Source organism: Hyalella azteca, unplaced genomic scaffold, assembly GCF_000764305.2.
Source record: "Hyalella azteca isolate HAZT.00-mixed unplaced genomic scaffold, Hazt_2.0.2 contig2218, whole genome shotgun sequence".
NCBI lineage: Eukaryota > Metazoa > Arthropoda > Malacostraca > Amphipoda > Hyalellidae > Hyalella > Hyalella azteca.
In genome coordinates, this window is record NW_025932501.1 from 238538 (window position 1) to 258627 (window position 20090).

Genomic DNA, 20090 nt, shown 5'->3' on the forward strand with positions numbered 1-20090 from the left:
CTCTGCATGCTTCAAATATTTTGAAATGAAGTTTTATTGCAAGTGTCCCGAGTAGCCCCGTTCGACGGGGCTACTCAGGACACTCTTTTTTTTGCTTCTGGCACCTTACAAATAGCATATGGAATTTTTTTGAAGATGTCATTCGATAGCCCTCGCAAAGAGCTATAAAATGAGCCTAAATTTGTTTATGAAATGTTTCATGGTACCTAAGAACTTAAGAAGTTAAGAATAAAAACGTTCAAAAGTGTCCCGAGTAGCCCTGGTTGACGGTAACTACAGTCTACACTATTGTATTACGCTCTTGAAATAAGAATTGTAGCATTACGCATAAAGTTAGCATCACTGCGTTAAGATTATGTGCATTTGAGGCGGTCCCTTCTAGCTTTCTATCGCTGATTGGATTCCAGTGGCTGTGGCCATAGTGGCAAAGCAGAGAGTTTTTTAGACTCTCCCTCAAGTTCAGTTTTGAGTCCTATAAGTAGACCAGTAAAGTATCCTAGATACCAGCATCCATAGTGGCAAAGCAGAGAGTTTTTTAGACCCTTCTTCAAGTTCATTTTTGAGTCCTATAAGTAGACCAGTAAAGTATCTTGGATACCAGAATTATCATACATAAGAAATCTGTTAAAATCTTGAGTAAAAGAGGAAATTAAAAATGAACTGATTCTAAAAAATCTTTGGTTTGCCACTATGCCAGCATCATCATACATAAGAAATTGGTTTAAATCATTGGTAAATGAGGAAATTAAAAATGAACTGATTCTAAAAAATCTCTGGTTTGTCACTATGGCTGTGGCTGTGACGTTGCACACATTCTAGCAATGATTGGATCCCTGTGACAGTACGTTGGACGCGTTCAAGCGTTGATTGGATTCTTGTGACTGGTACATTGGGCACTTGGGCGCGTTCAATGGTTCAAGCGTTGATTGGGTTCTTGTGACTGTAATTACGTTGGGCGCGTTCAAGCGTTGATTGGATTCTTGTGACTGGTACATTGGGCACTTGGGCGCGTTCAACGGTTCAAGCGTTGATTGGATTCTTGTGACTGTAATTACGTTGGGCGCGTTCAAGCGTTGATTGGATTCTTGTAGACTCCTGCGTTTGGCATTTTGTTTATGACGAGACGAGACAACAGGCTCTGTCCCGGTTCGCAATAAAAACCGGGACAATTTTCAGCCCTCCGTAGGAATTCCGGGACGATACCGAGACGAGACGAGACATCCCCTGTCTCTTATACACATCTCCCGGAACNTCTTGTTCAAAGGTAGCTTCTCCCCAATTTTACTGTTTTTTTTTTTTATTTTCCTTTGGTTATCACCATGTGGTTATCACAATTCTTTTGATTATCATCATTTCCATTCAATGGTGTATTCCCATAATCCCATGGAAGATTGGGCAGAAGCCTCCCATGAATAGGACAGGAATGCCCATGGAGCCATGGTTGGAGAAAATTTTAGTTTTCATGGCCCTGACCTAATTTATTTAGCATGAAAGTATAAAATTACCACTTTTTTTGCTTGCCTTGTGGCACCACTGGTTAATATATGAATCATTGCTCTGTAAGTATATAAAAGGAGCATGTCAGTATTCAGTAGAGATTTTCATTGATATAATTTTTAATTCTCTTTTACAATTTCCAAAAATGCATCAGAGTGGCCTAACTATTGCTGTCAGTCAAGCATGAGAATTAGTAGAAAGGCCTACCATGCATTTTAGGTGAAATTTACTGCTTTGCCTATTGTTGTGAACCACAAATATCTACTATGAAAGAAACCACCCATGCTTATTGACAATTTCACTTGTTCTTGTGGCCCAAACCTTATTCATTTTGTAACAACAAGAAGGCACATTTTTGCCAGCAATTTAAAAAAAAATACCATTACTGAATTTTTACCATAAATTTTTAGAAAATTTTTTCCAATATTCCTCACTGGCAGGGAAATTGGTCAATGATGTTCAGTTGTTGACACAATCTTGGGTTGAGTTTGAAAAGTTGGGTGCTTAACTGTTCTATCATTGCTCCACAGAGAAAAAGTTGGGATGAATTTGAAATATTTTTGCTCCATCAAGCATGTGTGGGACTGGGAAAGATCTGCTCTCCCAGTGGCAGCCTCCATTTTTGGAGCTGTACTTGTATATATTTGATTTGCAGCTATAAGAAATATACAAACTATGAGTTTGTTTGCAGCTGTGAATCCTTTTAATGAGCCAGGGAAGATCAAATATGAACTGTGGCAGTGTTTGCCTAAAATATTTGATTTTAACTTCAAAAGAGCCAAAATAAAATTACTTGACCTGGGCAATTTTACACATTCTTTTTACTTTAATCAAAGGTTCATTGATGTTTCATTGTTTTTTATTATTATTTGATGGCTGTTAGCAAGCTGTTTGACATAACCACAACTATTACATTACCAAAAATTTTCAGTCATTTTGTTTGGGTGCGGAAATTTTGGGCAAGAGTATAGTACTGAGTGGTACGGGACTACTGCTATTCTGACATTGCATGATTTACCAACTGCTTGTGACTAACCATTCTCAAATATCTTCACTAGTCATTTATCTGTAACTGAACAATTTTTTCAATGATATGTTCTAAAATAAACAAAAAATTTGGTCGAATATTGCAGAAAAGTTTCACAATTTTGATAATACCAGCAAAGTTTTTATTACCATACCACACAGAATAGTGAGATAAACTTTGATTCTTTTATGGCATGTGGCACATTGTATTGATAGTGTCAAATTGGAAGTTTTTTGGAGTAAAATCAGTTCATTTTTAATTTCTGCATCTACGTACTCTAAATTTAAGCCAATACCGTGCCTAGTACTGAGCTGCAGGATTTCAAGTTTGCATAGAGTTTGTCATTACATTATTAACAAGGGTTGACAGCGAGGTGCACGTGAGGTGAAACCAGCTTCAACAACTGTTGCACGAGACAGATCCCCTACTCCAGCGAGTAGATGTCACACGCTTGGTGCAGGCAGGGCAATAGGTGATGGGGCCCGGGTTTAGCTTGATGTCACCACCAAGCAGGATGAGAAGGTACAGGGACCTGGTAGCTGGGTCTCCAAGTCCCCCATCAGAAAGAACAGTTGGTCCAATCCAACCGGGTAGCGCCTCCCAGGACGCAGCACTCTGGGGAGCCATCTCCCCACGGCTCCCCAGTGAGGTTGAAGCGAGTAATTTGGCCCTCCCAAAATGCAGACCTAGGCTAAACACACTCAGAGCCCTCACAAGAACAACATTTGGACAGAATAAAGAAACCCTCACACTAGTGTACAAACAATACATATGCTCAGTGCCGGACTATGAAAGTCCAGCCTGGGCACCCATAATTTCACCCACACTTCACAAACACCTACAAAGCACAGCCCTCAGAATTGCAATTGGCAGCACCCAAACCACACCATCCAGTCATGTCCATGCTGAAACCAAAGTCCTCTCTATGAAAGAACACCTAGACATGAGAGGCCCCAATACCTTGCATCAGCACTCCACAATCCCCTCAGTCCCTGCCATTACTTTCAGTACCTACCCCCCACACAGACATATTACCAACACTCCATACAACTACTGTCTCACAATAATTAATTCCATACCTCCGCCCACAGACCCAGCCACCTTCATTAAACACATACACACACACCTAACCCGGAACGGACTCTTAAATCTACCAATCAACAGCATCATTGATGACTTACCACCAGACATCAGCCATGCAGAACAGCAGTTGAGCCGTGCAGACAGGGTGCACCTCAGCAGACTCTGCTGCGGTCACCATCCCTTGCTAAACTCTTACAAACACCACCTGGACAGCACTCAAATGGACCTGTGCCCCCAATGTCAAGCAGTCCCCCATACTGTCAAGCATCTTCTGCTGTAGTGCCCGGAGCTGGCAGCACCCAGGCTCCGGGCAGGCATAACCTCCATCGCGCAGTTATGGTCTGAGCCGGCTCGGGTGGCGGCTTTCCTGCTCGGCGCGGGCTTCCTGGCATGACCGGGGCTTGGGGAACATCAACAACAACAACAACATTATTATTAACACCTTTGACATGTGTTTAATGTGTAAAAAGTTTAATTTTCTTTAAAATTTTATTATGCCACACAATAGTGGTACTAATACCTATATATATATATATGGATGTATTGTCTGTACTGGCTGGCATTCAGTGTTTTACTTTGACTTCTGTGGTATGAAAAATTTCTACTTGAAAAGTTTTCAATGTGCCAAAATGTTTCCTGCCCATAAACGGTTGATGTGATGATTATTTTTGACAGTTTATACATGTGGTGGGATAATTGTGATGCCCCAACTCTTTGTGACCTGCAAGTGGTACATGTTTACAAAATTTTAGGCAAACACAGATGTAGATGAAAAAAAAACATTAGTGACAAAAGGCCAAAGAAATGATTACAAGTAGTCCTGTCCCACTTTAATTTATAATTTATGAAATTAAATAACTTATGAAATTTATTTTTCTAACTCATATGTATTAATTTTTTTTCATGTAAATGTTAAGCTTTTCTACACTTGTTTGACTTCTTGTATAAATAACAACTGTGCAATCCTCAATCATGATATGTTGACTATGGCAATTTTTACTTACTCTTTGGCCTATTCAAATTTTTACTTGCTATTTGGCCTATACTATCTAAACATCATTATAATATATCAATGGTGTAGGTATACCTATATTCAATTAAGGCAGGTAGATCATAGGCATCAGTTTCTGTCCTACAGATGATTATCACACAATAAATAATAAAATTTTGGTTCCAGATCCTTCAGCATAAGTAGTTGCTGGCATATGGATGCATGCAATTATTTTTTCTCAATAAATTTCAAAAATAGATTGAGCCATGAGTATTTCACTGAAACAAGTGCTTAGCATTGTAGTTCCTGTATGCATTTTCTTGTGCATATTCCTTTCTTTGCCTCTTGTTTGTGCCCATGGCCACTCACATGACCACTCTCATGGCCATTCACATGACCACCATCATCACCATGAAGACCCAGCCTTCAAGTATAGCAAAGCTGCCAATGAACCTCAAAAAAGACCTGAACCCACAGCCACTCCTCAAGAAAGCTCCAATGTGTGGTTGGAAGCAATGACAGCTACACTACTAATAAGTCTTGCCCCTTACCTCATCTTATTCTTGATTCCTATCAACAATGCTTCAGAACATCAACCTTTACTCAAAGTTCTTCTTGCTTTTGCCTCTGGAGGATTGCTGGGTGATGCTTTCCTGCACCTCATCCCCCATGCTCTTCTAGCACAACAGGCAAAACAAGCAGCTGCAGGACATGCCCACTCCCACTCGCATTCCCATTCACATGCAGCTGATGAAGAAGGCCATGGCCATGATAATACAATTGGCTTGTCTGTATTGGCTGGTATACTAACTTTCCTTGTAGTTGAAAAAATGGTCAGGATATTCAAGGGTGGACATGGCCACAGTCATAGCAAACCTAGTGATGCCAAGGTTAAGAAGACTAATGGAGATGCCAAAGTAAAAAAATCTGAGAAGAAAAATTCCAGTAATTCAGGTGAGTTTTCATTTAAAGATCTTCTTATTGTTTTGTTGAATTCCTAGCACTCACATCAGGTTGAGTTATTGTTTGACTCTGCTTATTAGTTTTACATTAACTTGCTTTGAACTGGATAAAGGCACTTATCAGTTGATGCTTAAAACTCAGTTGTGTAGGATTTAATCACTTTGTTCTTTCATACCATACCATTAAGAAGGCTAAACTTGTGTCACAAAATTATTGTTCCATTTATTCCATTCCAGCTTCCATAATTTATTTGAAACATTTTAGTTATTATTTTAAGCCATTAATTTTTATCTATGCCTTAACTATCAATATAAATAATATTATATAATAACGTAAAATGGGGAAACTTGGACCATTGACAGGGGTTATTTTGACTGCTTTGAACTCTATAACTCAGAGAATTCTGGCAATAGAAGAATTGTGTTGATGATTCTTGAAGTACCATAAGATAGGTAACCTACAAATGCTATAAAGATATATTTTATACATTTACTATGTGACTATTTGTGTCACAAAAAGTACCTGCCCTAAAAATGGTCCAAGTCACTCGCTACAACGTTCCAGGGTCGTGCTGATTTACATTATATAATTATATTATCATCTTCGTAATCTATGTATCATTATCCAAATTGCCCTAATGCAGTTTATTTTTATAGATTGGTATGCAGATATCTAATTGCTGTATTCCCATTCTATTGTCTAAAGTGTTGCATATATTTGCAGACATCAAAGTTGCCGGCTACTTGAACCTGGCTGCTGATTTCACTCACAACGTAACAGACGGTCTGGCCATTGGTGCTTCATTTCTGGCAGGCCGCTCTGTGGGTATCGTGACTACCGTCACTATTTTCCTCCACGAGATCCCCCACGAAATTGGCGACTTTGCTATTCTTCTGCAGAGTGGTTGCTCAAAGAGAAAGGTGTGCAGGCCTCTCCTAGTGTAGTATCACATAAAACAAATATAACTCAGTGCTCACTGCAGTGAGTGAAAGAAAGCGCATTTTCTCGTCGATGAAAACTTGAGGTCACGGACGGACAGACGGACATGGCGAGCACAATATAGTGCATTTTTTCCATAAATGAGAAAATGTGCTAAAAACAATGTTTAAGAAGAATGAAGTGAATAAATGTTTCAAAGTTATTTAGTGGTGAATTAATTGCAATTTCAGCTCATAAACTTTTATACAGATAATTTCTCTTCATGCTTTATAGAACATATGAATAATTTCATTCCTATGTATATTCTTTTTTGATTGGTGCCAAAATCAGCATTATGTGCGAAACGAAAGTAGGGATAACCTTTATTTTATTTACTCCTCTTTGAATTAAATTTCAGGAGGGATCATCATAAGCCATGTATTTTTGGTCGTTATTGCGTTGTTTGTCTTCTGCGCGCCACATTCAAACCTGATCTACACGTTTGTTTTGTTTATTTCTGGAAAAACTGAAAAAGCCTGTTTTTAGCACATTTTCTCATTTATGAAAAAGAAGGCGCTATTGTGCTCGTCATGCCCGCCCGTCCGTGACTTCACGGACGGACGGACGGACGAGAAAATGCGCTCTCTGTCACTCACTGCAGTGAGTAATGATCTAATTTCTGAGTCGTTGAAATTTCGCTCGTCAGAGGACGTCATGCCTCATGTCAGGGCTCTTTCCAGACCTCAGATGAGGGTGTGGGAATGAAAAACTGAGGGTTTGATTTATTGAAGGGCTCTTTACAGACCACAGATATGGATGCGGCAATAGAAAACTGAGGGTTTGATTTATTGAAGGGCTCTTTACAGACCACAGATATGGATGCGGCAATAGAAAACTGAGGGTTTGATTTGCGCAGGCAATGCTGCTGCAGCTGGTGACGGCCGTGGGGGCGCTCTCGGGCACCGCCATCTCTCTCCTTGCCGAGGGTGCAGGTAGGAGGCCGTTGCTTCACTCTGAATACATTTATATTCCACTGCGCTACTAATTTTTTCACTCATTTTGTGTGATTACGGTATAATGATACGACGTTACTAAACAAAATTATGAATGTGAAGAGAAAATACGGAAAATTCATCTTATGCTGACGAACAGATGACGAAAACGTGGCGTGGATCCTTCCGTTTACGGCTGGAGGCTTCATCTACATCGCGACGGTATCAGTGATACCAGAGCTGCTGGAGCAGAGCAGCCTGTGGCAGAGTCTGTGCGAGGTGGCCGCGCTCGTGGCCGGCGTCGTGCTCATGCTCATCATCGCCGCCTTCGAGGAGGCCGGACACGCGTAGAACTCAAAGCGTGGGCGTGTGATCGGACACGTGAAGTTGGCTAGCCAAGCTTTGGACCGGACCAACAGGAAGTTTTGTGCCTTAGATCGTGGCGCTCATCTTAAAATCTGCCGGAAATTGCAAAGAAGTAACAAAAAATGCAATGATGACGGCTTACCAAAAAATTCAATGATAAACCACAGCCCAGCTTCATTACAAAACATTATTTGGTTAGTAGCGAGTCACGCTCAAATTATCAGTGTAGTGTTATGCGGCACATGCATGTTCGAGAGACTTGTTTTGATACTAACTGTAATGATGCAAGTTTATCTTTGATCTAAAATAATCTTTGTTCGTGGTGCGCCATGAATTTATTTTTGAGAATACTCATGGTTATGCAGATGATATTTCAGCTCATCGGGCTTCCTTATTAAAATCCTTGTTGCTTTTATTGACACGGAGGTCTGTTGTGTTACTTCATTTTATCAAACGTGGGATGTCCCACCTCATTTTTCAAATAATAATAATGAAAACTGCGACTCTTGATTCGTGATGTGAAATGCATCAGTTGAAATTTGGTAAGCTAAGGATGAGTTCGTTGTTAACCTCGGTCCGCCGCTCAGTTCACATTCAGCTGAGTTATTAGCTTGCTTTGGGACAAAAGGAGGCGTTTGGGGATTTACTATTTTTTAGTATTATCAATTTTTTTGTGAACCCTCTATCGCCCGTTTTTTGTAACTTCATCTCTCTTCTCTTCATCGTCTTTCTTCAATTTCATCTTTGTAACTTCTTCATCTCTTTCAATTATTTTCTTCATACGTGAATTGTGAAATGAACTTTCAGTGAGGGGTTGAGTTTTATATTATTTGGGAATTGAGGGTCCGACGATAGTTGTGTCTTCCAAGTAATACCTACTTCGAGTAGCGCTCTCCAATTGTTGAGTAATCAATAATTCATGGAGCCTGAATACATTGCCTTTTCATGTCGGCAATTTATGTATTATTCCCATCATTGCTCTCTACAGTCAGAAGCTACGGAAACGAAATATCTTGCTGACTTGCATTTTAACATTCATTTATTTAATCCACAGGCAAAATCGGAAGCCATAATTGTGAGGAGCAATTTTATGTTTTTTTTTTTTGTTCTTATTTGCTTACTTCTATTTAAGCTAATACAGGTTGACCGAACTGTTATTTTAAAAAATATATTTTGTTATCAAAGGGGTGCACGGCAAGCGGCGTGCTTTTTATTCATAGCGCAATGAATGGCGTTGAATTGGAACCCTTGAAATCTTGTTTTACTAACAAATATTTTGTGTTATAAAATTGAGCGTTTGGTGCATCCTGAATTCTGCCTCTTCAATTAATAAGATTTCTGTTCTTATGCTCGCCTGCTAAGGTTTTCAATTTCAAGCTTTTGAGTTTAGTGGCCGATTGATCTCCGTCTCTTCGCCTTTGTTTAACCAATAAGATTATTTATTTCCTTATGCCTATGTGTGTAAATGAGTATGCTTTACTTATTCATTTTTTTCACTAGGCAGCTTGAATAAGTTAGGTTGAAGATGAAAAGCTTTAAATAGCACAGCCCATATCGCCACTTGCCCCATTCCAACTGCGTAAAATTTAGTGCACAATAAGTAAGAGGCAAATCCTATGTGACAGTCACTCTGTCATATTATTCTGGAATGAAGATAAATAGGCGTATTGATGAGTATTATGGCTGGTCTCGGTAGCAACTAGTCTGTGCGCGTCAGAAGTCATATGGGATTTCGCGCTCCTAGAGGGATTGTTCCTGAGCGTCCCACCGCTGAGCTCGCGGTGTCTGAGTGCAGGTCTCGGTTGTGGGTTAAGTTATTATGTATGTAGGATTCCTTAAATTTCCCTTCTCTGTCTCCCTCATGCGGGTGGCCGACGTCCCGTGTAAGCGACCTCTTGTTCGAGTGTCTTCGTTTCTGTTGCTTTTCATCTGTCCCTCCTTGTCACTTCGTCTCTTTGAGATGCATGACTTTCGGTGCGAGATAGCTAAATAGCTGAAGCGCTAGTAAACCTGTGGCCACTAAACTAACTAACTCGGTAGCAACTACGAACTGATGCTTTCTTCCCCTAACCTTTGCAGGTCCGGTCTTAGTAAAAATTTTGTTGCGATTATGAAACTTGAGCGTCTCGTTTTGGAGAGAACCGCCCCATGGTTCCTGTTTTTTTTTGTAACTTGAGAACTTTTAGAACCGAAGAGCTCAAATAACGAAGCTTTTAATATGAGAATTTTCTTTCGACGGTATGGTTAATAATTGTTACATTGGTTGTACACTCGAGAACAATCATGTCCTCAATTCTCTCACAGCGTTTCGTTTGATTGTTGATGCTAAAAGTTGAATTTAATTTATTAAAATCACGCGGGTAAAATCTTGTCCACGTGAGTATATGTCTTACGGGCAATCCATGTTCTAATATCTTTGGATTTAGGATAATGAACATGAAGTAAATTAACCTTTTTCTACATTACACCTTGATGGATAAAAAATTCCCCATTATTTTAAGACAGTAATTCTTTAAATTATGATTCTGCAGTTAATGTAAAGGTGGGCGTTGTATATCCAAACGTTAATTATATTTTTCTATAATTTAAACTTTGTTAAAGCACGTGAATATAGCCCTCTACCTCTCCTTGTATAATTCAATCGGTTTGCTCACTGGCTAGCGCCACTCGTTAACCAAGTGCCAATTGTGTTATTTTCCGTCCTTTTATTCAGATATTATTTGATCTGACTGCTACTTACAAAATAAATGATTGTATGCAGCAATTTCCTCTTCGAGTTTTTCGCTAAGGCGCTAAACTTTTTTTATGTGGTCCCAAATTTGGACATTTTATTTTTGTCGGATGAGGATTCATGAAACTCTTTCCTTTTACCTCTTACGATATAAATAATATTAATGGTCTCCTATCACGCAGCCAAATACGGTTTTCGTATCATATTTCCTCAAGCTTTCTCTTCAACATGATTTATTTCCAGCTCCAGGTTTCGTCGCACTAAGCCAAAGCCAGGCTACGATTATCAGACGAATCTCTCGTTCCCAGTGGTAGCATTGACATAATTTGTAACAAAAATTTTCTGTAAGGAAAATAACCCCAATTCATTAGGCCGTCAACGTATTGATTACATTTCCTCCATCTGAATATCGCAAGCTGTTTGTTGACTTGAGAATTGCGAAAATTTCGACGTGAGGTTGTCATGCTGTTGTTCTTTGTTGGGATTTCATGTTTACTTATTGTGAGCTGTAAGTCTCTTCTGATAAGCATTGGTTGAAAATTTTCTGGGAGTTTGTGTTGGTACCATTTAAGGTCATTCATGTTATGGAATTGCTAGAATAGTAAGTACCGTTATTTTCTGATAAGGCCTCCGAGCACTTGTTAAAAACGTAAATGATTCTCCAGGAATGTTCGGTATAGTTGACTTAATCGAGATGAAATGTTTTTGTTGCTCTTGTGGTCGGTGTCTTGACGAAACACTTCTGAGTAAACCCTACAGATGTGCACTATTTAGTGTTATTCTGGTGAATTAAATGAACTATTTTTTTATTATGATCTTGAAAACTGGAGTTTATTGTCGTGCGTTCATTGAAAATATATAATCTCATTTTGAAAATTTAATTAGAGAGGGTCGTTCGACACATGATAAATATAAGTGCTACTGGTTTCTGCACGTCCATCGCTGGTAATTTTCAGTATATTTGTTTGCTTTGCATCGCCATTACGTTACCTATGTTATTTTTATCAGAATATTTTTCTATTTGTGATATCAGCCGATACCTAAAAATTTACCGATACTTTTGTTATTGTAAATGAAGGTAACCTATTAATAATTTCAGAATCGTGCATGTCAACCATGGTTTGAATTGTTACTTTTCATTTTTCCTTACGATCGTTGGAATTTCCTCTGTTGCAGTAGGTAGGTATTATAGTTATCAGGGTAAATAACTCCGAATCCAAAAATTCTTCTCTGTTTAGCTTGTACACTAAAAATTTACTTACATGAAGCAAATTTACATACAAACCCTCGGAAAACAGGACAAACCAGTATTTAGTTCCACAAATTACTGTAATAATAACTTTGTATTGAAGCTTCAGTCCGTAAACCAAGCAGGAGGCGGAGGCTCAGGCGCACCGAAGTCCCCGCGCATTTTCTTTTCGAGCACAATGCGCGACGCCTTCTCCGACACGCACAGCGTCTTCAGGAAGAACTGCCGGCACACCTGCGCAGTAGCAACTAGCTTTTAATGTTTCATATTCATCAGTCCTGCTACTTAGTATTATAGCACACCGCACGTGTTGGTTTTTTCGGTGAATATTTGGTTAAATTTGAGCTTACGAGTAATCTTGGCTCTTAATTTCATTCACAGTTTCACCTACAATGAAGCATTAACTTGTCTGAGTCAGTTCCTTATAAGCAGTTGCGTCTACCACTCAATCCATTTTTCTTTGCTACTGCAGCAGGTCTACTGAGGAACAATCATAGCTTTGATCCGAGTTTAAATTCTTAGCAATAATCAGAACCCAGATGCAATTCATTAACAAATTCAATTTTAGGCTCAACCAGCACTTTCGTAAATTTTGTGCAGGACGGATAGGGGAGACTCATGGTTGAACTAGTATTAGGTTGACTCGCGAGATGCTCATTTTCGCGGATGGAGCTTGTTATTTGCTTGTGACGTCACTGATCTCAGTGACGTCACGGGCATTAACCAATCACCGAAATGCGTTCAAACCAGTCAGCTAATCCGTCGTGGGGATGACTGGTTTGTTTACATTTCTCGATCTCAGTGACGTAACAAGAAAGCTGAAATGAAAGGTGAAACTTCTCGTGGGTCAACCTTATATATTTCAACCATGGGGGACACTCGTCAGTGATACAGATACGGACAGATACAGCATGAGGAGGAAACGAGCAAGCGATTTATTTAAAATGCCCAGCGAAGTAAACGAGCATGTGAAATCGGATTGCATATTAGTAACAAGGAGGCGTACATTCATACAAGGGAATTATACCACAGAGGAATCGATAAAATGCTCAAATTTTCTCTTACAAAAACAATTAAACGAATTAAAAATCAGTATCTACAGCGAAAGATGTCACCTGAACTTTGGTGTGGTGCGTGAGGTAGTAGAGTACGACGGTGCGCGTGAGGCCGCTGGGGCCGAGCTTCTCCTCGCGGTGCATGTGGTGCGCGAGATACTCCCGCTGCTTCGCGTAGTCCGCGAGGCCCCAGTACTCGGCGAAGATGCTCTGCCGATCGGCTTCTGACAGCTTCGCCCCGCAGCGCAGCACGCATCTGAAACCAGCGACACTGTCGTGAATGTGACAAAAACAACAGCCAGCGTCTCACACCAGCGCCAATGTTGTGAATGTGGCAAAACAACGACAAGCATCTCGCACCAGCGCCATCATCTTGAATGTGGCATAGCAATATCCATTATCTCGAACCAGCGCCACCGTCGTAAATGGGGGCAAAACAACGCCCATGCAAAGTACTAAACTATTCTAGTTTTGAAACGTGATATTTTAAACCTGCATCGTCGAAAACAGCAGCGCGTGTATACAATCAATCAATTCATAATTTAATAAGACAAAAATTTATATTCTGCAGACAAGTGTAGGCAATGTAAATCATCGCGACAAGCAATTTATATTATACATGAAGAGTTCACCATTTATATATAAATGAAAACTCGCCATAAAAAAAATGAAGAATTTAACTTTTTATAAATTTGAGCACTCTTAGAAGTATGTCAGGATCATTTTAAAGACATCAAGAGTATGGCAGGATATTTTGATAATAAACTAGGCGACTGTAGGCACACACATCCAAGTCGCAGCCTCCCCAGATTAGATCTGTCACAAAAACGAGAATAAAGGGCCAGCGTGCTAGAGGCTCAGGAACTAACTACAAGCAGACGTCTGCATAAATCATCCAGTCAATTACAGATAACTTTCACCAGTGTTGCAAGTTGCGACACATCCACCAGCGAGGCAAATTGCAGCAACTTTCATCAATGGTGCAAGTTGCAACACTTCCACCAGCGAGGCAAGTTGCAGCAACTTTTCATCAATGGTGCAAGTTGCAACACTTCCACCAGCAAAGCAAGTCATGACAACTTTAATCAGTTCAATACTACTACTACTGACTTGGAGCAGTCCTGGGGCGCAACGTGCTTCGCCTCTATCGTCTTGCCGCGCGTGTTGACGTAGCTTTGTCCTGTGTTCTTGAGCTCTCGTCGCGTAGTTCTGGTCAGCGTAGCCGCTACGGCGTTGAGGCTCTCCCGCGTCACGTCCTCGCTCAGCTCCTGCAACATATATCACTACGGCTAAAATTGTTTGCAGTCAACCCTGTCATCAGGGATACTTTAAATGTCATTATACATCAATGCTATTCGTTCTTGAAGGCCCAGTAACGAACAGGACCATCAGAACACTAAGCGCTAAATATATCACAAACATCACAACGATATAACAACTCCAACTGGACGATACTCCCCTGACGTTGTCTTTGTTATTTTAAGCTTGGATGTACAGCGATGTACATACGTTTACAACAGCTGAATAATTTCGGAAAATGAACCATATGAAAAACGAAGTAAATAAAGTTCTAAAGTGGTACTCATAAACTCTTATTGAAGATCGGAAAAAAATCCTGACCGTGACGGCAGTATCATCATCTTCGTCATCGGAGTTGGCGCGCGTGTGATGATGGGGTTTGGCAGCGCCATCTTTGGTGACGTGACCGTTGTTATCGCCGTCAGCAGGCGTGGCCATCCACAGCGACGTCGTGAGGAAGGACTGCAGCAGCGATGAGGCCTCAGGGTTGCTCAGTAACATGGCCGCCTGCGTCACTTCCGCCGCCAGGCTGCCAGCCTCGCCTGTCGAGTCCCGGCATTATTGCCCTCAAGCTAATGTGAAGCTTATCACTTTAATTAGATTTGTTGTACTACAGTGACTGTCGTCAAAAGAGCAATCAAATGAGAGTTTATGAAGATGACACGGCAGTCGAGTGCAAGCCTAGAATTACCCGTGTCTGAAGGCTCCACAAAATGGCACCAGATTGGTAACAAGGACAAGTTTGATTTAAATTTTAACAGAGACAACGAATTTGATTTAATTTGAATTACTGGAGCATTACTTGCTCTTGAAAATTTATAAGACTTTACTAAACACTGCAAGATTCATATTTGAAGCATTCTAAGCAATAAACTGATGTGTCACTATGGTACATAGCTATAATTTGCAGTGAGGAAATCAATCCACTTGAATCATTGCATGCGACAGTAAGAAAACAGTTCATTTGGAATTTTAGAAGGATCTAGATAATGCTCTCTACAAAGCAGGTCAGAAGGCATCAATACTGATACATAGTGTTGGTCATCATGCTTTAGTGCTGGAAACAACTATACTTTGGAAGAAAGACGAAAGACTTGCAGGCATAACTATGAGGTGGAGTTTAATTCGAATAGTATAATTTTAACGTTATTTTCTTTTACTGAGCATACAAACAAGAGATTGGATTTTTAAACATGATACAGATTAAAAATCACCCACCACTACCGGGTGCAGATACACCACCAAAGGCGGCAGAAGCAGCAGGCACACTAGATTCGTCACAACTGCTGTCACTCGTCGACTTCACGTCATCATCGTCAGGTTCGTGGCCAGTCGCCACGTCTCGAGAGATGCTCACAACCTGCACACTGTCGTCAAGACGAGACAGGCGCTCGTCATTGACGAGTCGGCGGGGCGACGAGATGACGCTCTTCAGAGATGGAGTGATGAATTTGGCGACAACTTTCGGCAAAGTTTGCTCGATATCTTGGCCGATTTCTGTAGCTTTGGCCCTTGAATTAGGTTGTTTGAATAATCGGTAGTTGGGATTAGAAGATGAATTAACACTAGAATATGATAAATTAGATCTTATATTGAAAAGAGTACTTGGGTTGGACGCAAAGAGAGACTGGCTGAGGTCTCCTACAGAACACTTTAGTATTGTGTCTTGGCTGCAAGCTGAGGAGCTTTTGTTGGTGGGCAAACAGTCATTATGTTCAGAGCGCATAAAGGAGGGAGTTGTGTGGCTAGACAAAGGAATATATTCAGGAAATTCAGGAGGTAACCATTGCCGGTACGATGAGTTGGATGAGGAAGAATCTACAGGAGCATGTGAGCATAGGTAGTCACAGCAGTGGTTAGCATCACGTAAGAATTCTTCGGCAGAGCGCGCCACGACACGACGTCTCTTGGGTGGCGGTGACTTGGTGTATGTCAGAGACAAGCTTGGTGTTGCATCTATGAAAAGGAAATGCAGTTACATTCAGCAGGCAGAGGTAAATCATCTGACATTAAATTTACATTGAGATTCTATCCTTACAAGGAATATAATTGATAAAATAATAAGAGAAAATATTCCTGATTAAAAGCCTGTAAAATACCAGCAAGACTCTCAATTTGTACATAAAATACTGATATTTGTTTTATCGTGATTATTTGTGCTATCAAGCAAACAGTAGGGCCTTGCTGATGGCTCAATATGGGCAAAAATTAGGAATGTTATCTCAACAAATTCCCATTGCACCATAATAACTGCTACATCTCAATTTGTTCTAATGTGATGCCTAAAATTAAAAGAAGATGTCTAAGTACCGTATGCAAGTTGCTGGTATGAAGGATAATTTGTTGTACTCCTAGGAGTGACTTGATGCCAGACCAGCACCCAAGGTGCAGTTAAAAACCACTATGACAAAATCAAGCCAAATTTCAACCAGCAAATCTTCCTGATTAGCTTAAATCATCATTACTTTTATGCATGAAAATGGAACTCAACACACATGCCTGTATGGGATGTTTCTCTCCATGCTCAGTGTAATATCTGTCAGGTTACCAGTTCTCCTATGTATGCAAGGTTATTCATCTGACAACTTACCAGTTCATCTATGTGAATGCAAGGTCATTTATTGTTAAGTCACCAGTTCTTTTATATACTGGTAAATACAAGGATAATTATCTGTTAACTCACTAAAACTTCCATTCATGCAGGGATAATCATCCATCAACTTACCAGTTTGCATTTTCAGTCAACTCACTAAAACTCCCATTAATGCAGTGATAATAATCCTCAGTTATCTCAAAAATGATGCAATTTATTCAAGGTTTATCATTTAGACTCAACCATGACTCCACATAGGTACACAATTTTCATCCAGTGTCAACTAACAAATGACACAATATATACAGTTTTCATCAAGTGTTAACTCACCAATGGCGCCACATATGCACTGTTTATTATTGGTCAACTCACCAATAGTGACGCCAGACTGCAGCAGCTGGGACTGGCTGAGCAGACTCCTCACCGCCTCTGAGCATGCAAGTGGAGGTTCTTCTTGCCGTCGTCGAGTGCTGCGGTAACTGTTGCAGGCCACATAAAAGTTAAACTCTTGAATTTTGAAATAACTTTGTTTAGCTCATCAACTAGATGAAAAATCTTTTCAAACATTTCTTTAGCATAAGATCTAAAAACATGCATGAAAAGTTAAGATTAATATTTATAAAAAAAAAATAAGATGAGTACCTATTTAATTGTTAGTAATAGCCAGTTACAATTGAAAATTTTGTACATTTATAAGTAATACTATAGTCTACAACTGCTTCTCAAACCTAAAACAAAAGACATCACAGGACAAAACTTTCTTTGACCTTTTTTCAAAAATGATTAACTGGTAAATCAAAAGCACAACAATCCCATAAAAAGTTCTTAAAAGTTTATATGTAAGTGACTAAGTGTAACATACGTTAAAACAAGGTGACTTTGCAGCTGCTGAGCTTGAGTGTGGAGCTCATCAAGCAGGTTGAGACTGTTATAGCACTGGCTGCAAACTGCATCATTACTTTTGTACTGGTGATGTGAACCAACAATCTGCAATTAATTTGCTTCAATAATATTATTGATAAACAGGTACAAAATTATAGATTTCATGTAAGAAACTAAAGCAATTACCCTAGTCACCTAATAAGTAAAATTATACATTAAACATCACCTACTTTAGGTAGAGCATAGCCAAATACTTGTATAAATAGAAATGCTGACAAGTTAAATTAATAAATGAAATATTTATCATTCTACTCTCTCTGGCACAATCTAACAGTTGAAGATAGTAAAATGGGCTTACTGAACTACAATACTCAAAGGGCTTGTTTCATTTATACTTCTACATAAGGCAAGCAGTGAGCAAAATACCTGCCTTAGTCAAGATGGTGAGCATGGATGAGCCACTACACTTGGTTTTCAGAGCCAATAGCTCCAGGGACTGGTAGAATTTTCTTTGATCGGCAAAGCTAACAGCTCCACACAGAAGACACACTTGCCTCTCTGAACTTGATTGTCCTACAGCATCTTCAAACAATGGCACTTCTTGATCTTTAACTATCATGATGTCTACAAACTGCAAAATTGGATAAATTGATCATTTAAATTGTTACCTGAAGTATTCAAATATCACATACAAAAAGAAGAATTAGAACCAAAGTCCAAAATACTCTGAACTTTGTGAACAATGTTAGTCACATTGTTTCGACCATGATAATGCTTCATGGTCCTACTTTGAAGAATATATTTCAACTGATTCTTTCTGTACACAAAATGCAGCTTCCAGACTGGCAGACTACCAGATAGTAACATCTGAAATGAAGAATGTCAATTCAATAATCATAAATACACACAGGCCAGGGTGCAGAGTTTGCAAGCAGCATCGCCAAGATATGGATTTTAAGCCCAAAATGTCACCAGCTATATTCAAAGTGCATCACCAGGCAATTTTTAACAAGAAAATGCTGCTAACAACTTAGATAGTATATCCCTCACTCTCCACGCATTGCAACACTTATACTCATCGCAACTGATTTCCGGACAAGCTTCAATGCATCCTGATCCATCCATCGTACCAGAACCCTTACAGTGTGGCCTTGTGGTCTTTCAGATTTTCAATTATTTTCTAAATACATCCTATATAATCAAATAATTGTTTGAAACTTCTTAACATTGTACATATTAACAAAAAATATTAACAAACTACTGTTAATTACTACTATTACAAGGTATGAATAAGGAATCACGGCTGGCAAATCCATAAAACCACGGCTCGAAAAATTCAGTCGCGGCTCGCCAAGTAGATATATTCCATACTAGCCCCAGAGGGTGTCCCTTTTTACCCCATCGCATGGAAATGGCTGCCATTTTTTTTTCGAATGAGATAGGCAAATTCTGTCAATTACATTTTCAAGCCGACACCTGGTTAAAACTTCTATGCAAGTAAAATTTTTCAATACGGCGAATATTTTTTTTGCTTCAGACCTTAGCAGAGGTACTTTTCCAAAATCGCACTTTTCACACTTTTTTTCAGCAATTTTTTAGAGATAGTAAATGTTTGATTTCTTGAATAGCTTTATACATAATAGATAGTAAAAATGTTGAAGTTTATGCCACTATTTTTAGTTTTGTAATATTTTGATTAGTTTAGCTGCTACAACATTTCTACGAAATGTGGGACGCACGTCCCTATTTACCCCGCCCATCCCTTTTTACCCCGTTTGACAGTATATGACATTCTGTGCACAATTTTGTGCTGACCAAGGATGCATTAATTTTTTGATAAGTGAATTTTTTTTTGCTGAGCGAGGTAATTGTAATCAAAATTCTTTGTTGTTAATCAACTTTTTTGTTAACTGGAGCTTCTGCTAACCAAGGTTAAACTACAAATTTATGCATTTTTAGGGGTGTCCCTTATTACCCCATCACACAGAAATGGCTGCCATTTTTTTTGGAATGAGATAGGCAAATTCCGTCAATCCTTAGTAGAGGTACTTTTCCAAAATCACACTTTTTTTCAGAAATTCTTTAGAGATAGTAAATGTATGATTTCTTGACTAGCAGCCTAGCTTTATACATACTAGATATTAGATAATAAAATGTTGAAGTTTACACCACTATTTTTAGTTTCGCAATATTTCAATTAGTTTAGCTGCTACAACATTTCCACAAAATGTGGGACGCACGTTTTGATTTACCCCACCTATCCCTTATAACCCCATTTGACAATATATTTTTTTATATTGAACCAACAGTATAGAAAGAAATGAGTGCTAAAGGGGCCGCAACTGCTGGGACAACTATACTGTATGTTTGTTTTGTAATTTTGCAGGCTATAGTTCAGAAACTAAATGAATACCTTTAATTCACAATGAAGCAAATTTTTTCTT

At 39.3% G+C, this 20090-nt stretch overlaps 2 protein-coding genes across 2 annotated transcripts; one reads left to right on the top strand and one right to left on the bottom strand.

The window, feature by feature from the left end:
• The first annotated feature begins 4784 nt into the window (after window positions 1–4784).
• Window positions 4785–8180, top strand: LOC108676775 (protein catecholamines up). Its single transcript, XM_018164911.2, has 4 exons — window positions 4785–5552; window positions 6285–6481; window positions 7396–7471; window positions 7632–8180. The coding sequence occupies exons 1-4, from the start codon at window positions 4865–4867 to the stop codon at window positions 7820–7822; spliced, it is 1152 nt and encodes a 383-aa protein (XP_018020400.1). The 5' UTR covers window positions 4785–4864; the 3' UTR covers window positions 7823–8180.
• A 3742-nt stretch (window positions 8181–11922) lies between these two features.
• Window positions 11923–18549, bottom strand: LOC108676773. Its single transcript, XM_018164910.2, has 8 exons — window positions 18077–18549; window positions 17627–17751; window positions 17137–17243; window positions 15390–16127; window positions 14493–14713; window positions 13983–14140; window positions 12933–13128; window positions 11923–12051 (listed from the first exon to the last, which is right to left on the bottom strand). Exons 1-8 carry the CDS (start codon window positions 18263–18265, stop codon window positions 11923–11925), a joined length of 1863 nt encoding a protein of 620 aa, XP_018020399.1. The 5' UTR covers window positions 18266–18549.
• Between the last annotated feature and the right edge of the window lie 1541 nt (window positions 18550–20090).

Bases quoted from the DNA above. Each gene is read 5' to 3' on its own strand.
- LOC108676773 (XM_018164910.2), bottom strand. From the start codon at position 18,265: ATGATAGTTAAAGATCAAGAAGTGCCATTGTTTGAAGATGCTGTAGGA. The intron at 16,128-17,136 runs GTGAGTTGACCA...TCCTTTTCATAG, and splicing joins GCAGTCTGGCGTCACTATTG to ATGCAACACCAAGCTTGTCT. The intron at 12,052-12,932 runs GTGACATCTTTC...GCTACTGCGCAG, and splicing joins CGCACCACACCAAAGTTCAG to GTGTGCCGGCAGTTCTTCCT.
- LOC108676775 (XM_018164911.2), top strand. From the start codon at position 4,865: ATGAGTATTTCACTGAAACAAGTGCTTAGCATTGTAGTTCCTGTATGC. The intron at 5,553-6,284 runs GTGAGTTTTCAT...ATATATTTGCAG, and splicing joins GAAAAATTCCAGTAATTCAG to ACATCAAAGTTGCCGGCTAC. The intron at 6,482-7,395 runs GTGTGCAGGCCT...TGATTTGCGCAG, and splicing joins GTGGTTGCTCAAAGAGAAAG to GCAATGCTGCTGCAGCTGGT.